Source organism: Necator americanus, chromosome III, assembly GCF_031761385.1.
Source record: "Necator americanus strain Aroian chromosome III, whole genome shotgun sequence".
Taxonomy (NCBI): Eukaryota; Metazoa; Nematoda; class Chromadorea; order Rhabditida; family Ancylostomatidae; genus Necator; species Necator americanus.
Window position 1 is genome coordinate 28,054,822 of NC_087373.1, and position 22,092 is coordinate 28,076,913.

The 22,092-nt window shown below is 38.7% G+C and overlaps 2 protein-coding genes across 6 annotated transcripts; one reads left to right on the forward strand and one right to left on the reverse strand.

Annotated features, from left to right (window-relative positions):
* Window positions 1-93: 93 nt before the first annotated feature.
* Window positions 94-22,071, forward strand: RB195_011172 (uncharacterized protein; the record flags this gene model as incomplete). Of its 5 annotated transcripts, none has more annotated exons than XM_064192486.1 (15): window positions 94-157; window positions 219-269; window positions 5,118-5,241; window positions 12,372-12,496; window positions 12,638-12,762; window positions 13,773-13,852; window positions 15,093-15,171; window positions 15,498-15,554; window positions 17,879-17,995; window positions 18,537-18,665; window positions 18,754-18,972; window positions 20,054-20,179; window positions 21,001-21,171; window positions 21,561-21,632; window positions 22,060-22,071. In XM_064192486.1, 15 exons carry the CDS (start codon window positions 94-96, stop codon window positions 22,069-22,071), a joined length of 1,551 nt encoding a protein of 516 aa, XP_064050066.1. The 5 variants fall into 5 exon arrangements, with proteins under 5 accessions (XP_064050066.1, XP_064050067.1, XP_064050068.1 ...); XM_064192487.1 differs by lacking the exon at window positions 15,093-15,171 and adding an exon at window positions 14,936-14,983 and having other exon boundaries at window positions 13,773-13,847; XM_064192485.1 differs by lacking the exons at window positions 94-157; window positions 219-269; window positions 5,118-5,241; ... (4 more) ...; window positions 21,561-21,632; window positions 22,060-22,071 and having other exon boundaries at window positions 21,001-21,213.
* RB195_011173 (uncharacterized protein) lies at window positions 7,561-7,925 on the reverse strand (the record flags this gene model as incomplete). Its single annotated transcript, XM_013443332.2, has 2 exons — window positions 7,561-7,697; window positions 7,835-7,925. The coding sequence occupies 2 exons, from the start codon at window positions 7,923-7,925 to the stop codon at window positions 7,561-7,563; spliced, it is 228 nt and encodes a 75-aa protein (XP_013298786.1).
* Window positions 22,072-22,092: the final 21 nt, after the last annotated feature.

Consider the following 22,092-nt stretch of genomic DNA (forward strand, 5'->3'; position numbering starts at 1 on the left):
CCAACCTATCTGCTGTGTTCTCCACCAAGAAGTTGATGATTATTATGTCTACTACTTTTTTTTAATGATTATTCACGGTTCGTTTGCAGCCCAATGGCTGGGTACGGTCCTCGGGACTACGATCATTTATTCAAATTGCTGATTATCGGTGACAGTGGTATGCGAATATTGCTATTTCTCTGAACTATTAATGACTGCTCTGAAAAGACCCATTGCAGGTGTTGGAAAGAGTAGTTTATTACTTCGATTTGCCGACAATGTGTTTTCTGGTGAGTCTTTTTTTTTGTATCGAATATTTTTATTCCAAGAGTAGCGGCCTATTTTTCTTTTGCTTCTTAGTGAGATTTTGTCATTTTGGATTTTCTCCACTCACACCACTTTTGTCTTTCGTTGTGCCTCCCTTTTACCTCTTTTTACACCTGCGTTTCCCGATTCCGGTGATTCTCGAGTGAAGTGAAGCGTTTAAAATAGCGGTTGTGTTTACCTCACCTTTGGTCAAAATTTGTAGTGTCCTGTGGCACTGGCCGTATCTAGTTTCCTCTTAGAACTATTATAAATCTCAAGTTGGAGCTTTTTTTTTATGCTTTCATTCATTCATCTGTAGCTCTTTTTACATTCTGCCTATGTGTTAATTTGTTCGATTTTTACATGTTCCTTTTCCTCTCATGAAATTCTGTTTTAGTTTATTCTCGTAAATTTACTGCTGTTTTGTTGATTTGCAAACTTTTGTTGGTTTTTTTTTTCTGGATTCTTTACAACCCCATAATACAAGTCTCCTCAACGTAAGCTGCTTTGACTTATACTGTGATACTTTCTTCTAATCTGTTACACACCTTAAAATTTCTGCACAGAATTTGGAACTATAGTTCTAAAGTTAGGACTATAGTTCTAGTCAATTTACTTTTTTATGATTGCTATTTCCCTTGAGATTTTGTGTCTTAGGCAGTTCGGTTTAACTGGCCAACTCTAATGGTCATTATCTGTTGGAAAACCCTTCGTCTAAAAAATTACACTGACGAATAGAGCAAATCCTTTGCCCTGTCATCGACGTGACTTGGTATATCTGCAATCTACTCCACAAATCTACTTCAAAATGCTGAAAATATTTAGTCCAAAATTATGTTCTTTACTTCTTTTGCGTCTGCTCTCGATCACCTTAGCCACTCTACCACTTATTAGATTTCTTTTTGAAATTGGCGTTCTAAAACTTGAAGAAACCGTTTTACTTCCATGTAATGTGGATTGTCAATTTGTTGGGTCGTCAATATTTCAGTCCTCGATACTACTACTCCTTGGATCTGTTTTATAGATTCACTTTATTTGGACTTCTGTAAGATTATTTTCGTATGTTTTTTCTTCGATTTTGTAAATATATTGATTAAAGGACGAATTACGACTACTTTGAAGTTGCAATCGGAGTTTTGCTGGTATTAGGATATTCTATAATTTTTGAGACAAGTGATGTAACCTAGCATCGCAATAATCTTGTGTATTTTTGAAGATTGTGACCTGTGTAGCCTTCTCCCTTCAAATGTTCCCAGCGGAATAGAAGTTCCACCCCGATTATTGTCACCAGCGCTACTATCAGGAATTGCTTCAAGCGATCTAAAAACGGTGGCATAGTTATCTTAGGCCCTACTTCATAAGTTGTAGCTAAGTTAGCTTTTCGAGTTCAGTAGTGCGTCTCTTCTCCTTTGAAGATGTGTACCACCAAGAAATGCTGTTAGAAATGTGTCGTATAAAGCAATAAGGCGCAAATGAAAAGGATGACGTTTTTTGGAAGTCGAAAGTCTACAAATGTTTGGTGGAGAAGCAAGAAGGATCTTTGAAGTGTCATTACGAGTGACAGAACCATAGATGCATAATCGTTTTTAGATAAACTTCCTTCTGTTTTGGTTTTGAAATCTGTAATCTTTTTCGTTAGTACTATTTATGCAATTAAATAGTGAATAGCAGTTTTTCATTTTATTTAGTTCTCTTAATTTTTGTTTCTCTGAGAGTCAGAAATGCGAATTTCGGCATAGAAATTAGTGTTTTCATTTCCAAGCCCATAATTTCTTTACAACAAAGAGGGGCAAGCGGACGAAAATCTGCTACTAAAGTGCACCAGAATTGTCTTCATTTTTCGTTTTCTTAATGTCACAGAGATGGAAAATGTCGACTTTTGTGTGTTATTTATTTATTTTTTATTATTTCAATCGAGTAGGTAAGTGTGGTATATCAGCGGAATTTTGAGATGGCGCTATATCAGAAAATGTGTAGCTTGCCACGGAACTTTTACAATCAACTATGGTTTCTAATCAACTATAGTTTCTCCTACCAGATAATCAGTGTTTAAATATGAACTTGAATTTCTCATTTGTTTTTGTTCCTTTTTACCCAATGAAATTTTTTTTTCTACGCCATACTGTAATTAATCTGTACTTTGGATTGGCTTCTGCAACATTTGAAGTAAAATTTTTGAAATGAATGAAATGAAACATTGGAAATGCGCAAGAACGGCACGTGATGACTCATCACTCCCTTCGCTTTAGTATGTCTGAAATCGGAGGCGTCTTTGTTTACTTTGGAGGAGTCCGCGTCCACCTTATCGCATCTATGGGCAGAACTACATCGTTATCAGTTATGAATGTGTTTGATGAACATTGGATCATCTAGCCACACAATGATGAGATAATGAAAATTTCTGAGAAATTGCAAGACAACTTACTGGATATCTCATTTCACATTTTGTGCTATATTTGCCGTGAGAGTTATTCACTGAAGCGACAACAATGCTTCCTCGCTTCCCATACCCATTACGCGTCATCTTCAGCCATCGGACCCTCTGCTCTAAGAGAGAATTAGGGTGGATGAGCTATTGTTCTTTCCACCCTATCTGATCTCGTCTCCTATTTTCGTGTTGTTACCGAAGTATTTTGTTTGCGCATAGTTCAAGAAACTTTAGTGTCAGACTCGCTAGCGAGAAATGGGTAAACAATTTCAAACACCTTTACCTCAAGCCATATCCGTCGGTGCTGCAGTTCTGTGGACTCTCCATTCAAACCAAAATTACCCAAGCCCAATACCTAAGTTGAGGAAAAACGATGGTTCAATTAAGATATTTCTTGCTTTCGTCGCGATAGCAGCTCAAAGCTTCCAGAACAAACTATTGTCCTCACCACTCTTACCAGACGAAGCAGTGGTACCGTCCAAAAATTGGACTAAACGCCTGGATCAGATTATCACTACCATTTTGCTGATAGCTGGGTATGACGTGTTTAACGATTTTGAGCGAGGTTTACAACGAATATGTTGACGGAGAAGAACTTTCCACTACACCTCAAATCTCCCTCATCGTGATGTGGAAGGGCCAACATAAATGGGTGACATCTGAGTAATCTCAGATAAGCCGACAACGTTATTTTCTCTGTGAATGACCAACACATTACGCTACAAGAAATGTGCAACAAAATCTGCCATCGGATTAAAGATAAATTTCTTGAAGACAGTAGTCACGATCAATTGAAAGATGGAAGAATATGTTCCGATTGGAAGTCGTTCTCCCGATTCCGAGCGTCCACCAGCAGAAAATTTCCAGTTCGAGCTTAGCATTACGATGGAATCTTCTCTCTTTACGGTGCTTTTTGTAGCACTGGCTGTGAAACCAGTGCTACAAAAAGCATGGGTCTCAAATCATTGCACACAAATAGTAAGACTGTTTAGCGCCGCCCTTCTCGTACACTGATCAAATACGCGTCTGAGAATTGCTAAAAGTATCCTGGAGTTCAAAGCGCTAGCAATTGGAAGAAAATATAATACGTGGGTGCAAAGGATTTGCTATTGGTGAATAAAAGCGATAAGCGAATCATGGCTCTGGAATTGGGAGTAACAATCTTGTCGACCGTGAACAGAATGGACAAGTGTTTGGAGAAGGATATATCCGGGTTGGAGGAACCAGGTTCATTGTCGCAATCTAAAACTATAGGTACGATAGTCGGAACCGGTACTTCGACCCCCTTCACATTTCACAGCTCTTGTTCTGCAATACATTAGTACTGCGTTCATCGATCCTAAGAAAGAAATCCTAAGAAATCGTGTGATTTTTGTTACAAGAACCAGTTTATCAATGTGCACTTCGTAAAACATGAAATAGATATCAAATTTGTGGTTCGTTATTGGTTTTTCGCAAAACGGCAATAAGGCGGTCCAGGCTTCTATGTGCTGTTTGCTTCGGACCATTTGAGCGAGGCGTGCACGTTTAATATTTTTGACGTATGTTCTTGAAACTCAAATACGAAAACTAAAATACTGTCATGAACCTGACGTGGTTCGGATACCTCAAGAAAAACGTGGTGTTCACGCTGTAGATTACGGAAACCCCCTAGTCGTCGTAAAAATGAGTGGGAACCGTCTTAGTTTCTATGAGGTACGTTGGAGTGTGCACGTTACGTTGTACACGTTCCGGTCCCCTTAATGACCTATTCATTGGTTTTACCTGATTAGGCTGGTTAGGAGACCTCACCAATTTTCGCCGTCTCGCTCGCCCGCGTCCACAACGGCGGTGCGTTGCAACTGATTTCGTAGGAAAGAAAGCCTTCTTCCTTGCCGCTTTTTACGCGATTAGAGGGAAATGGTGGAACCAGGTTCATTGTCGCAATCTAAAACTATAGGTACGATAGTCGGAGCCGGTACTTCGACCCCTTCACATTTGGACAGTTGACGAAAGGATTCCCTTCACTTTGGGAAGTTTGGGAAAAGAATTCTCATCACTTGAGCTGCACCCCATGAGCTAGACCCCCTCCATTTGAGGAGGATCCGGCTCCTCCCTATCGCGGCTATGTCTACAACCTGAGCTCTACGTTTTTCCTGAGCCTTCCGTACGACGTCATTTTCATGATATGCTGTTTTTAACACTTCAAAAAGCTTACACCACAAATGATTTGCTCTAGTTATTAGTTAGTGTTAGTTAGTTCGTGGCGACTCATAGCCAAAACACACATTTATAAACCTCAAACTATTCTTAATTGATTTCAAATGCAGTGAGGTATTCAAAGCCGATTGATGAATACCAAATACTTTATCCTTCGTGTGACGGCAGTTTAATGAACATACAAATCACCTTCTTCTTTTTACAGAGAATTATATAACGACTATTGGTGTTGACTTCAAAATACGAACGGTGGACGTTGATGGGCAACGGGTAAAACTGCAAATATGGGACACTGCAGGCCAAGAGCGCTTTAGGACAATCACATCAACGTAAGTGGTAATGTAGTGCTCTTTTGTGTTTGTTCGTTGTACCAAATCCCATCTTTGATCATGCCTCGTGATTGGGATGCGGACGGATGCAGTACATCATAACTATTAGTCGCGCACTGAATATAAAGCCGGCACTCGTCTGCCACCTCAACGCGAGCTTTCAAAAATCTGTAGATCCCAAACTTGTGTTGTTAAACTAGCGCTTTCGATGTTTTCCGCTCATTCTCTTCCAATAAAATTTTCCCTTTTATTCCAACAAGTCGAAATTCAGTGTGCAGTTAAATCTGCGCGACATTTGAACGTCAGATTACATCAGTTTTGGCTTCTGAAAAATTCGGGCGTTGAAGTCTCGTCGAGTGATGAGGAACAAGGGAAGGCGTAGAAGTCATGAAACATCTGAAACGATGATCAGATTTCTCCTTTCTTGACGTAAGGAATTGGAAGATTATTATTTGGGGACGACGCTGAAGGTAAGGATATCATCGGACGATCCTCTCCAGTAGTTCTTTTTAGATGTACTGTTATTCTATGAACAGTAAAGACTAGTTTTCACACGGGTTAGTTTGTTGATCATTTGAAGCGGAAATATCGACTAATTTATTTTTGAGTAGATTCTTTGTACGTCAGTCATTGAGGTTTTGGCACACACTTATAACTGGATGTTAGAATTGCCTGTTCCAAAAATATCGACTTTTCCGGTTTACTGGTTTTTGCGCACTTTCTGCTGAAGTTAGCTAAAATCTAGCTAGCAGGTTTTTTTTTGTGTAGGATGACTCTGAGCACTGTAATCAAACTGCCTGCAAAGTTTCATTGATTTATTGATTTTACCTCATGCCTCAGTAGGCCTAATGAAACCTCACTACAGAGGTTTCCACATGCACTAATTACAGATACAACACCTATTTATTGCAAATTTGTGATGCAGACACGATGCATTATTCTTTTTCAATCTTTTCAAGGTGCATATCGTAAAATTTGAGAAACTTGCTGCTACTTTTGTGCGAGGAGACTGTATTCGTGCAACCGTGCACGGCAGATTAGTTACAGCATAACCGGGAGCATGCAATATTTCTCCAGCATATACTGTACGATCTCTCGTCGTGAGAGGATCAATATTTAGGGTTCAGTTGGTTGGATTAGTAAATGACATGCGATGAAGTTTTATCTAAAAATCTAAGACGATTTAATATTAGTTAACAAATTATTAGTTTATGGGCAGCTTCTGTGATGTGACTGCTAAAGGGAAAGAAAACTCTCGAACTAGTTTGAATAATTTGTGGACTTCTATTATTTGATCACGCACTGCTTTCTCATCTGAGTACTTACTTATTATTACTCCCATAAAAAACGATTAAAAAATAGTGAGAAAAGTCGGTTTCTCACACTGGTATCACTGTTGCTGACGTTGTCCCATATTACCTAATCAAAATAGAAGTGTACTGCTTTTTTTCCTTTTTCTCCTTCTGTCGCTGCTCCATCGATGCTGGGCATCGTAGAGTACTTTTGAAAATGTCCTGGTTTTAGAGCTCTTTTCCTCGCAGACTGGGTCAGAGCTGTGAAGGGATGATAATCTGGCGGTACCAGGTCGGGATTTTGATTCGATCTGATGTGTATGGGATCATTTTGTTAACATATGACCCGCTCCTGCGAAATGTTTTCTTTCGAATAGTTTCGTCTCAGAAGCGAAGAAAGAACTTTTGTTTTGAATGATTCGGAAGTATGCACTACTCGAATAGTTTTCAAACATTTTATGCTATTGTCGAGACATTTTTCTAGCGGCCCTTTTCTTGATTTGCTGATTGTAAGAGCATTCCGAACATAGAATTTCCGCTGAACAAAAAAAAAGTGGTCAGAGACAGGGGTCAACATGAAAACTTAGATACATCTATCAGTTTCCTCAGACGACGTACCTGTTGTATATAGCATTGTAACGCATGCCAAATCTTCGGTAAATTTCGCGCCGTAGCCGTTTGGTCGAATTATTTTGGCTAACTTCGTTTGTATTCACTCCACGGAAGGCTTCTTCAAGTACAGCGGTTCTTAAAAAGCAGAACTGTACACAGGCTAAGCTCGGGTCGACTTCTGTTTTACCCACTGTTTTAAAAAAGTTGGAAATGATTTTTTCCCTGGATAATGAGGTAGTGGTTCTACTTCAGTACTTTTGACATCTACTGTGTCATCTGTTTACATACAGAACGATTCGATTTGCGTGCAGAGTATAACCATTATTATTTTATAAGTGTCATCATTTGGCATAACCAATTATTATCGTAACGTTTATTTCTAAGTCTTTCAAGTACACATTTCTCAATAAGGTATTCAAAACGAATCATACTCCCAGTTGTCCTTCTTCTCAGGTTCAGAGCGTAAGTAAATGATGTTTGGTAAACGCATGCCGATTCGTCGCTTCTCCATCGCTGTCGGTTTGTAGTGGAGCATATTAGGAAGTCGCATTCCTGAAATATGGATCTCCTTTGCGCTTCCGTCCTACACATTAACCTAGTAAAAGGCAAAAGTGTGGACGTTTCGCTACTAACTAAACAAATACAGAGTGATAGGATGAAGAGGTTGGTACATAACCTCAAAAACATACCTATCCTCCGCTTGTAGACATCCTCTGTTTGGCTGAATATCGGCAAAGATCCAATGAAAAGAAGAAACAAAATATACCAAAACCTCGGCATTTGTACCTGAACTGTTCATTTTAAGCTCTAAGAGAATCGACACAATAAAAATCTAACGGAATAGAAGAAGAAGGTTATGGTAGAGAATCATGGAATCATAGAAGCGTGGTAGAGAGAAAAGTAAAGATAAAGAGAGTTTTGAAAGGAGTTCCTTGAATATGGATCGAATTATTTTTGTAGAAACCAGTGATTGACAATATATTGGCTTATTTTCTTCTCAAGATACGTTTTTCCCTTAGTCAGGTTCGTTGAATCGTCTTTAGCTGAATCAGCATGCTCCTTGGAAGGGTTACAATTGCGAAAAAAATTACCGTAAGATTGTGAATGTTTTCTTTCCTGCTTAATTCTGACATATGTTACTTGATATTCACGCTAGGGAAAATTTTTTCCAAGTTAGTAAACGAAAAGTAATGAAATCTACTATACTAGAAAATTCCTCTACATCATAATAGTTTTAATATCGAATTCTAATAGTTGAATTTAAAGCATGTGAGGAAAGAAACGAATTTTCTTCTGTATGTACTTTTTTGTGGTGATTATTCTCACTAATGATTCTTTCATATAAGTACAAGAAACGACAAGTGGAGGGACTAACACGCATGTGTCCCAAAGCAAATGCAAGTCGGGTACAAATGGCCTATTTAAAACTATGCAAGGGGCGTCTGAGAAGTGGTGAGGAGCTGAAGTAAGGTCAAAAAGTTTCTCGGAGAAGCTTATGTTAGCGATGACCTTTTTAAAATGCAACAAAGAGTAACAATATTAGCAGCACTGGAGTTTTATCCTCATTTGTATGCTTAAAGCGAAATGCGGCGACTAAACGAAAATGAAGAACAGCGACTATCATCACATGCGTGTTGTGCAATAAGGAATGCTTCAGTTGGTATATTTGCGAGAATGCAGTGACTCGCCATAACTGTTGAGTTATCTCGTAATGGAACTTGTATAATGGGCTATTTTGATGGAATGGCTGGAACGCCTTTCTGAATCGAGCCACGAGAGTGAGCGTGTGTGTATCGAAGATCTACAGGAAATTTTAAAAATGCTTCGAAATTTTGTAAAAGGAATTCGCCACAGATCAAAGGAATGCGAAAAGAATAGCGGTTGAGTGCACAGGCTTTAAAACACATTCGTCTTTTGATGATTTCCATCGCCACAGAGCTTTTGCTAGTACTTGGAATTTACTACGATCTCAGGAGTGAAGTAAAGTTGACGCAAAAAAGACCAAAGCAACTTTCCGACGTTGTTTAGTAGTAGTAGGTTTTTTGTCGAAATATTGTTTCAACCACAAAGCTTATGATATTGGTGACTTGTATGCTTTTTGAAAATGTTTCAGTTGTGAATGCTTCCATACACGCAGCGTTTTGGCGGTGAGCACTGCGGTTTTCTGAACGATTTCCTGTCCTGAGCCTTGAAAATTACCAAATAACCTGATATTTTTTGTTTCATGCAGTAATAGAGAGGGTGCACCGCAGTCGGTAAGGGGTCCGCTGTGGTCTCACAGCCGACGGTTTGAAACCGCCGTGTTGCCACCCACCCCCTTCATCCCTCCGGGTTCGATCAATTGTCCTAGACTTGTCTGAGACGATGAAAACACTTAATTAATCGACCCGTCCTCGCAGAAGATTTTTGTAAGGCTGCACCCGTTCAAAAATTAAAAATTATCTAAAAATCCGCAGGTTAATTAAGTCCGTTGGTAAAGTTCTACACACTATTTGATACAGTATTTCTCGCTTTTACGATAGTATTCTTTCGGTTTTTAATTTTACTAATTCCCTGTTTTTTACGAAGCTTATAATGCAGTATGGAGTGGACGAAATGGAGCGTTTTCAACGCAATTCACCATTGTTCTTGTCTTCCCGCTTTGAAGATTGGAACATTGACCTCAAATATGATGAAATACTGTTTGGTCAAATGTTACGGATGGAAGAAAAACCTATCCTTTTTATTTTTTTTTCCAAAACGAAAAACCTCCAGCAAATTAATCAGAGGTATTCCTTCCATTAGGGGCTTTGTAGCGCAGTCGGTAAGGGGCTCCGCTATGGCTGCAGCGTGATCGATCATAGCTACGATTAAGCCCTAGTGCCAACTAAACATTTCATTGCTCTTTGCCTATGTTGATAAATTGGTACCAGACTTGTATGTGAAGACAAAAGCACTAACTTGATGCATCGGCTATCCCCACAAGTCATTCTGTAAGTCAGACACCCGTTCGAAAACGTCAAACGATTCTGAATCGATGTGGAAGCGGTGGGGGATCCTAAACGGATTGATTAGCGCCAGATCTTATACTTTTTGCAGTACAGTAATTTGCTTCATGGTGTATGACTCTGTGAAAATGCTAAGGGACGTTATTAGCCTATCAAAAACGAAAAACCTAGACGAAGAAGTTTCACATTTATTGGGAATAGTAAATAGTTTTTGTTTCTGCTCATGTTTCTTGCGACACTGTATTTCTTTACTAATGGATTAATGGATAAGCACACGTGGCATCCAAAAAGCCCGTGCAGATAAATGAAATTTCATTGGTTTTTTCTTTTTATTTATTTGTCTGAAAACACTCATAGGTGTGCCAAAAAACGGAAACAAGAAGGAACAGAGCTCGCTAGAGTTTCGCCTAAGTTTCATACAGTACCTAAGGTTTGCCCTTCATAGCACGTTGTGTGGTGGGTTGAGAAGTCATTCTCTTGCTACAGAATGTGAGAAATTCTCACGCGAGATCTTTTTCCCAAACCCAGAACGCTACAGTGGAGCAACGGTTATTAGATTTAGACCAACTTAACTCAGGGCGTAGGAGTCCGTGATGGCACAGGACGAACGGGTGGCGGACCTTTGAGCGGAAATGCTCACTAATTTTGCTATCCTAGAACGGCTAACCACTACTAAGAGAGAATAAGGACCAATCACAGGGACGAAATTGAAGAGCAGCACACCACAGAAGAATTCCAGCTATCTAGTATCATAAAAAGCAGCAAAATTAAAAAAGAAACTAAAGCTGTGAGCTAAAAACACGGATCAGCTCAATATCTCAATGCTTGTTGCGGTTGTTGTTCGAGAAGAAACTTGCTCTTAGTCTATGAGACAGTGAAATTTTAGTTTGAAATTCTCTCACACCTAGAATATTAATAGAATATTAAGGGCATTCAATTTTAATAGCCTCTTTCTGGATATCTTCGAGTTTGGACTAGACTTGACTTCAGCAGAAAGTAAATTAATTCAGCGTGCTCTTCCGCAGAAAAAGGGGTTGAACATAGATGAGAATTTTTGCCTGAGTTTAGACTAGTGCAAATTGGAGCTACCAGTCCTCCCAGTTGTTGGTCAGGAAACTCAGTACTTGCTTGTCTTTATCTTAACTTCCATTCGTAAGATACGAAAATCCAAAACTAAGTCGATGACTACTTGTATGTACTTCAAACTCCTTAGATTCAGAGCGTTAAGTTGAATTTTGTAGGAAGGAAGTGTTTCAGGATAAATTGGATTGGGAAAGCATCTACAATAAACCAGCCTAGCAAAGGTTAAACCTGTTTTGTAAAGAAGTATTGGTAGGCCAGCATACATTCCGTAAAAAAAAACCCTTAATATTATAATAAGAGACAAGAGCGTTTTTTTTTTGTGACCTAGTCAAAATGAGTGGAGAAGAAGAACGATTTGTTAGTTATTACCCGAAGAGCTCGAATTTGCTCTTGATATTGAATAGTTGTTGAGTTGCATGAGTAGCGGATTTGAGGAGCCTCTCCGAAATGCAACGCCACTGTTTTGGAAAGACTTGAAGGTAATTACTTGACCATGAGACCATTAGCTGGTTCGCTAGGGAAATTGGTGTTGGGAGCGGAAGTTTGTTCATTGCTCACAATATGCAAGGCATTTCTTTATTTAATAGTCAGCAAGATAAGGATCAAGATCAGCACAAATTTTTCTTGTGGATTGTTGCTCAAAAAATTCTCAACCTGGTAAAGATGTCGATTCTTTTGGTCAAATAGATTAATTATGTACAGAGGATAAGGAAGTGGACAGTTCCTCTTAAACTTCAACGAGAGAAATGGTGCCAAACTGTCGTACATCACTAGGCGAAAACGCCGACACATACCTGACTGGTACATGTCGGAGGCTTTCAGCCAGTCCAAACAAGCGAGATATTTCAGTAATTCGGAGCAGTTTACTACTGAAATCTGGCAAGGGTAAGTAGAAGGATTTTTCAGTGCTAAAGTCGAACTTGAAAACTAACAATATTAAAATCGGAAGTACCAAAATGGCGTTAAATTTCGATATCACTAACACTTGATCCGGAAGGAGGAAGGGGGTCGAGAATGGCATGTGGATGAGTGGGAGCTTCAATGTCTTGGACTGGATCACAACTTTCCATTATTTTGGAATCTCTTTGAAGCGTTCAGTTGTGGAGTTCATGTCAACATCAAAGACGAACAAAATTATGTGATCAGATTTTTTTAGGTACTACCGGGGAACTCATGGCGTAGTAGTTGTGTATGATGTAACAAATGGCGAATCGTTCAGCAATGTAAAACGATGGCTACATGAAATTGATGCGAACTGTGAAAGCGTTCAAAAGATTCTCGGTAATCGGTCACTACGTTCAGAGTTTCTTTATCCTCATGTGCTGAGCTTTTCTTTTACTGTAGCTCTTAACGTTTTACATGTTTAATGTATTATCCTCGGCTTCGAACAGTTTCTGGAGTGCGAACGAATGAATATTTTAGTGGGTAACAAGAACGAGGATCCTACGCGAAGAATCGTACTGGAAAGTGATGCACGGCAGTTCGCTGACACGATGCGTATAAAATTTTTCGAGACTTCCGCTAAAGAGAATAGCAACGTAGAAGAGGTTAGTGCTTTTGGAATTTATGAAGTCTCCGCCCAGACCAGTATTATGACGCGCGTTAATAAAAGCAGTTCGGAATATTGCGCTAAAGTTCGCTGCCTCTTAGCCCTGTTTTTTTTTTACAGGACGATCTTCAAGTTGTCCTTTGGAAGAATTTTTTTGAGTTCCAGTGACTCAGATGAACCAGATACCAGTTCTAAGGAATGAAAGTATCAAAAAATTATCATGTCCCCAAAAATTCTTTGCTGTATAGTGCCCCAGTTTAAAAAATTACACTAAGTTAACGGTAACGCCAGAAAAAGGAAATGAAACAAAGGGATCCTTAACACGCATTTATAGCATTTGTCTATACTAAGGTGAATTTTAGCATCTTTATGACTTATCCTGTGCCCAAAGTTGTATGTTCACCTTCTCTTGATGATTTTGGTCTCGGAAAAATTTCCTCCTTCCACCTCTATTCCCTGGAAAACGCACGTAGCGAAATGAATAGCAGTTCGTTAAGGGATCAAAGAAGTGGTCTGATCCCATTATTCTTCCATTATCGATGGTTTGTTTATGTTATAATAATGGTGGCGGCAGCGGCAGTGGACATAACGAGTTTTTAGCCTTTGCATTGGATTACGCTGATGACTCTAGCGGGCCAGCGACTAACCATGAATAATGACATTTTAGACGTACTCTTGAGAACTAAGACTTTTTTAAAGTATCTTGATGAGCTAGAAATGTGGAGCTTACGTGACTGTTAAAATTAAGCCAATTTTCCGCCCAAATAAGTGCATTCGACAATTTTTCGTTTTGATGAATATCCGTATATTCCGTTTAGAATTCATATGTTGTACCTAATGATGCTAGATATCATCGTGTGGAAATAGAAAAGTAGTTTCTTCTAGCAAAAAATTCTTCCGCAGTTTCTCTAGGAAAAGAATGGGAAAGTGGATTTGGAAAAACATGTATTTATTTCCGATGGAGCTCAGGTAGTTTTGTATTTTTAGTACAACATATGTTTATTGCAGATGTTTTCCTGTATAACGCGGCTGGTGCTGCATGCAAAATTAGCCAGCCCACAAGGAAAAGACGGCCGCGGGGAAGTGAAGTTGGCGTTGAACGATAGACAAAGAGAGAAGAAGAAATGCAAATGTGGTTAACGAGCGTAAATCCGTGTCGTCACTATGCTAGGACGTTTTCGTTGACGGCAGAAAATCTCTTGTAGGCCGAAATGGCTGAGTTATTCCGCTGATCTTTGCACTTCTTGAAGATCGTTTCTATTGTCTACCTGATTTTTATTGTGAGAAATAGTCCAAATTTTCCGTCAGTCCTCTTTTATTGAACACTCATTCCGCCTGTTCGATTAGGGGTGATACTAGCTAGGTGTATACTTGTCTTATGAAATACTAATTTTGACTAGTTTGTGGTCTCACTTTATGTGCCACGCTATGTTTTTCCCCCATAGTTTCATCGAACAAATCTAGAGCTTGTGATTCGACCCAATTTCGCCTCAGTTGCACTATTTCCATATAGCTGGTCTATTTCGCATAAAAACCTTCGCCTTCTTAGGTGCGCGAGTTCCCCTTTTCCTTATATGATCCAAGTGCAATCTTGAACCACTAATATGGTCTTTACAAGCGCACCGCTTCCAGTTTCGTCTGTTTATTGCAAATGTTGTCATTTTGATTTACTTCGATAAATATCTTTTATATTTGTTATGCCTTTCTTTTTTGTTCAAGTTAAATCTTGCATACTCACAATTTATCCCGAAAAGAAGAATTGATTTGAAATGATTCTATTCTGTGTTTGTTTTCACTTCCATTTCATCTTATTCTGCACACTATGTTGGGATTAATTTATATTTATATTCTGCTAAGCTATCAGCTATCTTTGTCAGCATGTTTGTCTTTATGTTTTCGTGCACAGGTGCAACAGTGCGCCCAATAGTGCATGACTTGCCCTTTGAACAATTCTTAAACAGTCATGTTTGCAAGTAGAAAGCGGTTTTCAGATTTATTGTGTAGTTTAGACTTCTTAATATTTTGACATCCTCGTAGTTTTTTCCAGAGCGGGTGTAGTGCAGTCAGAGGTCCGCTGTGGCCGGACTGTGGATAGTTCGAAGCCGCCCTGATGCCACTCAAATCTTTCATTTCTAAAGTGCCGATAAATTGAAACCTGACTTGTCTGGAAGGATAAGAACACTGATTTGATCTACTGGGCTGCCTCCGCAAGCCATCGTGTAGGCCAACATGCGTTCCAAAACCATAACGATCACGAATTTCAGTAAAAAGCGTTGGCGCATCCCAAGTAGATTGATACCCCAGAAATTTTTAGTTTACTATACCTAGTATTTCCCGTCTTGAGTTGATCATCCATAGTCTTCGATCCAAACTCGGCGAGAGACTGATCCTTGTGAAGCCTGGACCGGTGACTTTAACCGATGTCGTAAGGGGATTTTTCGTTGGAAGGGAAGCTGCGTAGATTTTTCTTGCAAAGAAAAAATTAGGTGCAGACATCTTGTTTTTACTACTTAACTACGTAATAGTTAATACTTATTACTTTCTCAACACTTATTACTTACTTAATAGTATTACACCCGCTTTTTAATGCATTGCTGATGCCTTTGTATAAATAAACAAGTAATGCTTAATCTGCCGGAGTAGCGCGCAATGATTACACTTCCTTTTTTCAATATTTGCCAGTCTGTGGTTCAAATAGCATGTGTTATTTGCACTTGAGTGTTATCCTTTCAGATGCCTCCCACTTTGTATGATCTTCCACCAGAAATGATCGTTCGGATATTGTGTGAGGTACTTATAATAACTATTGTTTTGTTGTAATATTACAACAGTTTCGCTTTGACTTGAGACTGTAGCTTGGCATAGATAACGAATGTATTATATATTGATGCCGACTTACTGGTAACTGTAAGATTCTTCACTTTTTTATACTAAAATACTACAAAAAAAGTACCAAAGTCGAGTCACAGGTCAAGTCGAAAGACAGAAAGTTTGGAACCCATCAAAACCGTTGAAAATGTCCAGAAGCGTATTCTTTTGTTCCATTTCTCAAGTATGTTCCGCCTTCCTGAATATGTTCAGCGCCGAACGTGTACACACGTTTGAGCGATGCCATATTGGGGAGGGCAGAGGGAAGAGGAAGTTTGTGTCAAGCAGGAAGCGTGCGTTGCGGTAGACGTCTCGTATTCACCGGGTCCGACACATTTGGCAACACACATTTTCGGAGTTTTGTTAAAATACAGTCAGCTTCGTGTTACGCGTTATAGCCGGTGACGCAATACGTCTTTGCTGCAGTGGGCGCTGCGTCGTCTCACCGCACACGACGAGTTAATCGAATTTTTTTTCTTGTTTTGGCAGTTTTCCTCGTTTCTTTTTTGAATAGTCGTGCATAAATAAGATTAGATGGTTTTATCAAACTCCTTTTCCTTTAGTTGTGTCTTTTGTGTTTCGTAGTTTATTGAGCGTTTCTTAGATTTTAGTTCGTAACAGTTGGATTTCTCTCCTGTTTTCGTGTAATTGTAGATAATCAAGACACTTCGTAGTTGCAAACCTAGGAAAATTATCCTTTTTGGTAGTTTAATAAGGTTCACGGTGGCCGGACGCTTCCTCAAAGATAATAAGGTTCACGGTGGCTGGACGTTTCCTCAAAGACTTTAGTTTGTAGGAAATGCTTTCGTCTCTCACTTTTCGTGTAAATATGCTCGATTAATGTTCTTTGCAGAAAAGATTTTGAAATTTTGCAACGACTACGATTATAAAAGCACGCAAAAGTATGAAACAGAAATTCGATAGACAGAATTTCTGCGAACTGAAATCTTAGAAGTGCCTCAGCAAATGATTTTGCTAAGGTTTTGTAGTCTCATTTATGCATTGTTTTACAAAATAGAGCTAAAAACTATCAATAACAAAAAAGAGGGACTGGTCGTGCTCAGTGGAGAAGGGTCGGTGACCGCTTCACCGAGCGTCACCTTGTTTCAGCATTATTGGTCCAAATGTACGTCGTTTACAAATATGGCGTAGAGTATAAACGTGTCTGAGGACTTTACTGTTGATGTTTTGATATCCATATTTGCGAAGTAAAGTATATCTAACACACTTCTTGAAGTTGGATAAGATCGGGTCAAAACGACATGAAGCTCGGTGCAATCGCGTCAGCGGCTGCGCTCGAAGCGTTGTGATGTAGCGTAGCGTTGCATCGACCGAGGGGGACCCTTGCTAGCATACTCATCGCTGCAGTTCGCAACCGCGCCGCTTCGAGCGTAAACGTGTGTGTATTTAGAAGCTGTGAGTGAAATGAGTCTAAATCGGCGAATGAAAAAAACTCGAGAACAAAACATAAACAAAAATCGACTTCAAATTTTTTTTCGTTTTAGCCACTGTTTCAGATGTTACGATTCACAGTCTTTATTTCCAGTGAAATCATCGTGTAGTAAAAATGAAATCATTATAATCATAGAAATATATACAGCTGAATTCACAGTGCTGGGCTCAGCACTACTGTTTTAGCAACTGATTGTTTTGCAACGTGTTCTCATCTGTCGCGAAGAAAAGGTCATCGCAAAAAGTAGTAATTGCGCTCATTTTCTAAGGAATTTTTCATGTTCCTATATTAAAAAAGAAGTTTTTGAGGCTCTATGACCCCATAATAAACCAACTTGTGCTTGTGATGATGAGATTCCACTTCTCCATCTTTCAAACGATTCTGAAGATAGGCACTAACTTCAAACAGGTCACATGTGGTAGGGCAAATATTAGTCTCCGACTTCGTTTGAGCTGTGTCTGCCTACAAAAATTCTGTGGAATTTTCACAAGAGGTCAAGTTTTTATGCGTGGTTTATACACAGTTAGATAAAACTTTGCATGAAATAAATAAAAGTAAAGTAAGTAAAACCAATGGAAAGGCTGCTGAGGAGGCCGGAACGCTTCAGTCCCTACGAGGCGCGTTCTAACGTACCTCATAGGAACTAGAGCTATTCCCACGCCGTTTTTTTAGGACAATTAGGAAGTGATGAGCGGAGCCACCGTAGATACTGTAATCTACAACCTCATCTTTAGCTTTTCCCGTTTTCCTTCACCACGTCAGATTCGTGGTATCCTTACTTCCTATTTTTCAGTGCGATATTCGAACGATAAGCCGATTGACTAGCGTCTGCAAATTTTTGCGGCTCATCATCGATGCACATCACAGCGTGCTTCCAAGGCGTCGTCTCAATTACGTAGCTGTATATTCCGCAAGTTCCTTAAAGGAATTACATTTTCTTACTTTTCTTACGCAAATCCGTTGTTATTGACCACCTTGATTATCTAGTGCTGAATATCTCTTTTTGGAATACCTGATATTACTATTGATTCATTTGATCTTTATATAATTTCGAATTTTACGTATTCTTTTACTGTTGAAAAGGGGATTGGGGGCACTCTACAATCATGCATAATTCATATTAAACGAAGATTTTAAAGCCAGCACTTGGAGGAAGAATTCTTAGAACTTTCACGTGTGCTGTGAGCAGCGTATTGAGTCGTTCAATGTGTGTTTCCGAAAAATATCGAGAAGAAAACGTTTTTGCGAGAACAGTGTTACCCGCACAGAACGAAACTGGGTTAGAAATTGTTCATACGATCCGTGGTCGACTTACTAAACTTGAATTTTGGTAATATCTTGGGGTTCGAAACCACTACAACCCATACAAGGTTTTTATAGTTTTATGAACTTCACATTGAAGCTAAAAGAATAATATTTGCTGAGGTATAAACATTATCATGCGATTTCAGGACAATGTTGTGATCGTGAGAAGTGCTACCCAACTTAGCGATAAGGAGAAACCACTCTGTATCTGTTCTCTTGAGCAAGGAGGGAAGCAGTTAGCATTCACGGACATTGATTTGTTCGCGATAGACATGGTGAGTACTGTTTCGGGCATTCGGGATCTTCTCTTCCTCGCTATCCACTACAATATATTCGTTACAAAGATATTGTTTTTTCTTACAGTTGACGCTAACTGATGAAAAAAGCTCATTATGGTCATCTTTTTTCCGCACCTTTCATACGAAAGTATCATCCCTACAATTCAAAGTCACCGTAGTTACGACGGTGGCACTCTTGGATGTTGTTGAAGCCTTGCGTCCTAAGTCGTTGACTATCGAGTTCGAAATGACAGAAGGTCCATTGAAAGTAACGCAACTCTGTTGCCATCGGGCCGTGCAGAAGGTAAGACCACATCCATCTCATCCGTATTTCATTCTTATTGTGTAATAATTGCTGATAACGTATTTGGTTGGAACAGTTTTTTTAAACTAGTTTGAAAACTCAAAGATCAGTGGCATAACGTTTTTTTTTATAAAAGATCCTTAAAAGTTATAAGGAAACGCTGTTACACTTGCTACTTCCACCGGTGAAATATCCCTTTGTTCTTTCCATAACATCAGGGAGATCAGACCAGTCGTTGAATGGAGTTTCAAAGCAATATAGATAGAAGTGCTGTTATAATGTGATATCCTAGAATGAATAAAATGTCTAGAAACCAATGTACCTACCACGCATTTGTTGGGAAAGTTTGAAAAAAGAGTTTGATAAGTCGAAGACCAGTGCTGCCACCTCTTTAGCTCTTAGTTAATTTTTCGTCATCTCACCAATAGCGACACTTCGTTAAAAGAATGTGGATCATCATAATTCCGCGTAGCATATTTAGCCTAGAATGAACGTCAACTGTTTAATATTGGGCCCTGAATCTTGAATGAACCTTAAAAGATGTGAAGAAACGCTACTATTAGTAAAATAATAGGTAGTCGTGTGCTGCAAGAGATGTCTTCACTACATACCTCGTATATATTTGCCTATTCGTGTAATTTTCATTTTCATCGATCACGTCAACCTCTTGCATCTTTTTTTAAAGGGTTTTACTTAGTAGTTTTTATAAAAAAGACAATATGAGATCAACTGTTACAATGGAAAAAAATAGAGCAATGTGAAGGTTCTTCCTAAATTTTGCTTTATCAAGAGTTAAATCTGTGAATGATTTAGCTCACTCTGGTCACAATATTCGTAACTCACAGCTCTCGATATACTGTAGAATACTGCGAGGTGCGGTGCATTTATCTCGAATGCTGAAAATGCTGGACCGCTTTAATATATCTTTTCTGCTAGGATTTTTCATTCAAAGAGGATCTGACTTACCGTAACTCAAGGGATATTATTCTCACAATCCCACCACCTACTCTTTATTCTTTCTAACTTTTCTGTTTTACCATGCTGTTTTGTATTTAATGTTGCCCAGCAGCCTTTTTTTCAGATCTCAACGCTGACTCTGCTCAATTCAAGTATCTACGATGAGTGTCTGGATGTAATTCGAATACCGACTATGTATCTGCACGGACGAACAGAAATAACTGCCTTTGGACTCAGACACTTGCTATCGGTAAACCATTCACCATTCATTAAGATGATGATAAGATAAATTCGTTTATTTTTTTAAATTCCTGTTTGAGACTAGTCGAAATTTTCCCTTTTTAAAGTGGAAAATTCTCAAATGGATATACGTAGATGTCTGGTTTTATGGTGCTCTCCATTTCACGAAACCTATTGTTTATGAAAGACCACGAATGACAGAATTTGAAAAACTTCATTGTCATTCAACCAAACCCGCCAGTAATCTATCTCGTTTTTCGTTCGAATTCTAGGGATTTCCCTTCGTTTAGGTCATTTTATCGCATCCTTTTCGCTTCAAATGGGGTACTGCGTGCTTTTGAAGAAAGAAAAGAGAAAAAGAAAGGAAGAACGTAATGTTTCTTAGCATTTTATCACGTGGAAATATCTATTGTTAAAGGAAGCGATTTTTTGAAAAAAAAAAACTCGATAGAGGAGTGTGCGTTGTTGGAAAGAAGTGCAGGGAACGGTATATTTATAAGTAGTGCACATAATCTCTCATATCTACTTCTTTTAGAAGGATTTGCTGAAAACGTTCGGGCGTTCTCTATAGCATGATTTCATTACCATATTATTTTTCACAATGCTTGCTTTTTTATATAGTTGCTACTATCTACTTTTTTTGAAATCCTTCTGGCCTAGGTGCTGGTTGATGTTCTCCAAGTGTTTCTTTTCAGAATATCGTTTTTTTATGTTCTCAAAATGTAATTGGTTTTTTCATGTTTTGTTTTGCTTTATTTCGGATGAATTCGTATTTCTCAGCAAATTAATAAGTGAATGAATCTTCGAATATTTCTCACTCAACTGATTTAGGAATGGCTTTTCGGGAAGCGAGTGATCGAACTGTACGAGATCACAGCAAGAGGATTCGTCTCACCATCGCATCTTTTTCACAACATTCCAGCCGAATGTGTGAAGGAGACTAATAAATGGCTTCTCCAAAGAGGAGAGGAAGTGCTCACAGTAACCGTTAGTGGTCATAAGGTCTGCATGGAATTACAATCGAACACTAGTGTCCGTTGTTGATATATTAAGTCACTTTCTAGAAAGTAGATAGGAATTTTAGTTATTCCAATATGGTTATTATCATATTTCGCGTATCATTTATACGCAATTAGTCTAAATTTCTTTTACAAATGTATATTTTTGTATCTACTCACCTCTTAAACTGGTTTTATTTGCGTGTATGCACTAATTGTCATTCCTCTATCATGTACAAAGATCTCGATGAAGTATTTTTATTTCAAATGGTTAGATGAAATATGGATTTGAATGGAGTTTTCCTCCATATTCTCTCAAGCATTTTGAATTTGACCACAAAGGATCCACTCCAAGTTGAATTATTTCTAAATTACAAATAACTCTTTGCTTAGGAAATCGTGAAGTTTAAAACCGTTCCAACTCCAACACCTACTCCATGTCTTTCTGCGATTCCTAATCCACAAGTAATGCTTATTTTTCCAGATTGAAAAATTAAGATCCTAGACTTAAGTAACCAACTGTCGAAAAACGAATAGAAAATTTAGTTTTTTTTTGACCTTTTTTTATTTTGAAGAGAATAGAGACTGATTTTTTGTTTTGTTTTTGCATCCCTACAACCAGAAAAACAGATTTTCAGCACTACCGACGATCTTCGCAGGAAATTCCGATGTTTTCGAATGTAGTGCACTTGGATTCGTTTGTAAAGAGCTTCGGAAGAAAAAATCAAAAACTTTATGGGGTCCCAAAATGGGTAGTCGTAATGGTTCTCAGCTTAATTTAGTGACAATTGCAATAAATATTGTCGTTTTGGGATAGGAAGCTCATTAAACTCATGCTGGAATGTCCAAGTTATAGCTTTTAGAGTCCTAAATACGGTTTATACACTTTTAGAATCTCCACTGATAAAATATCTTCGTCCCTTCA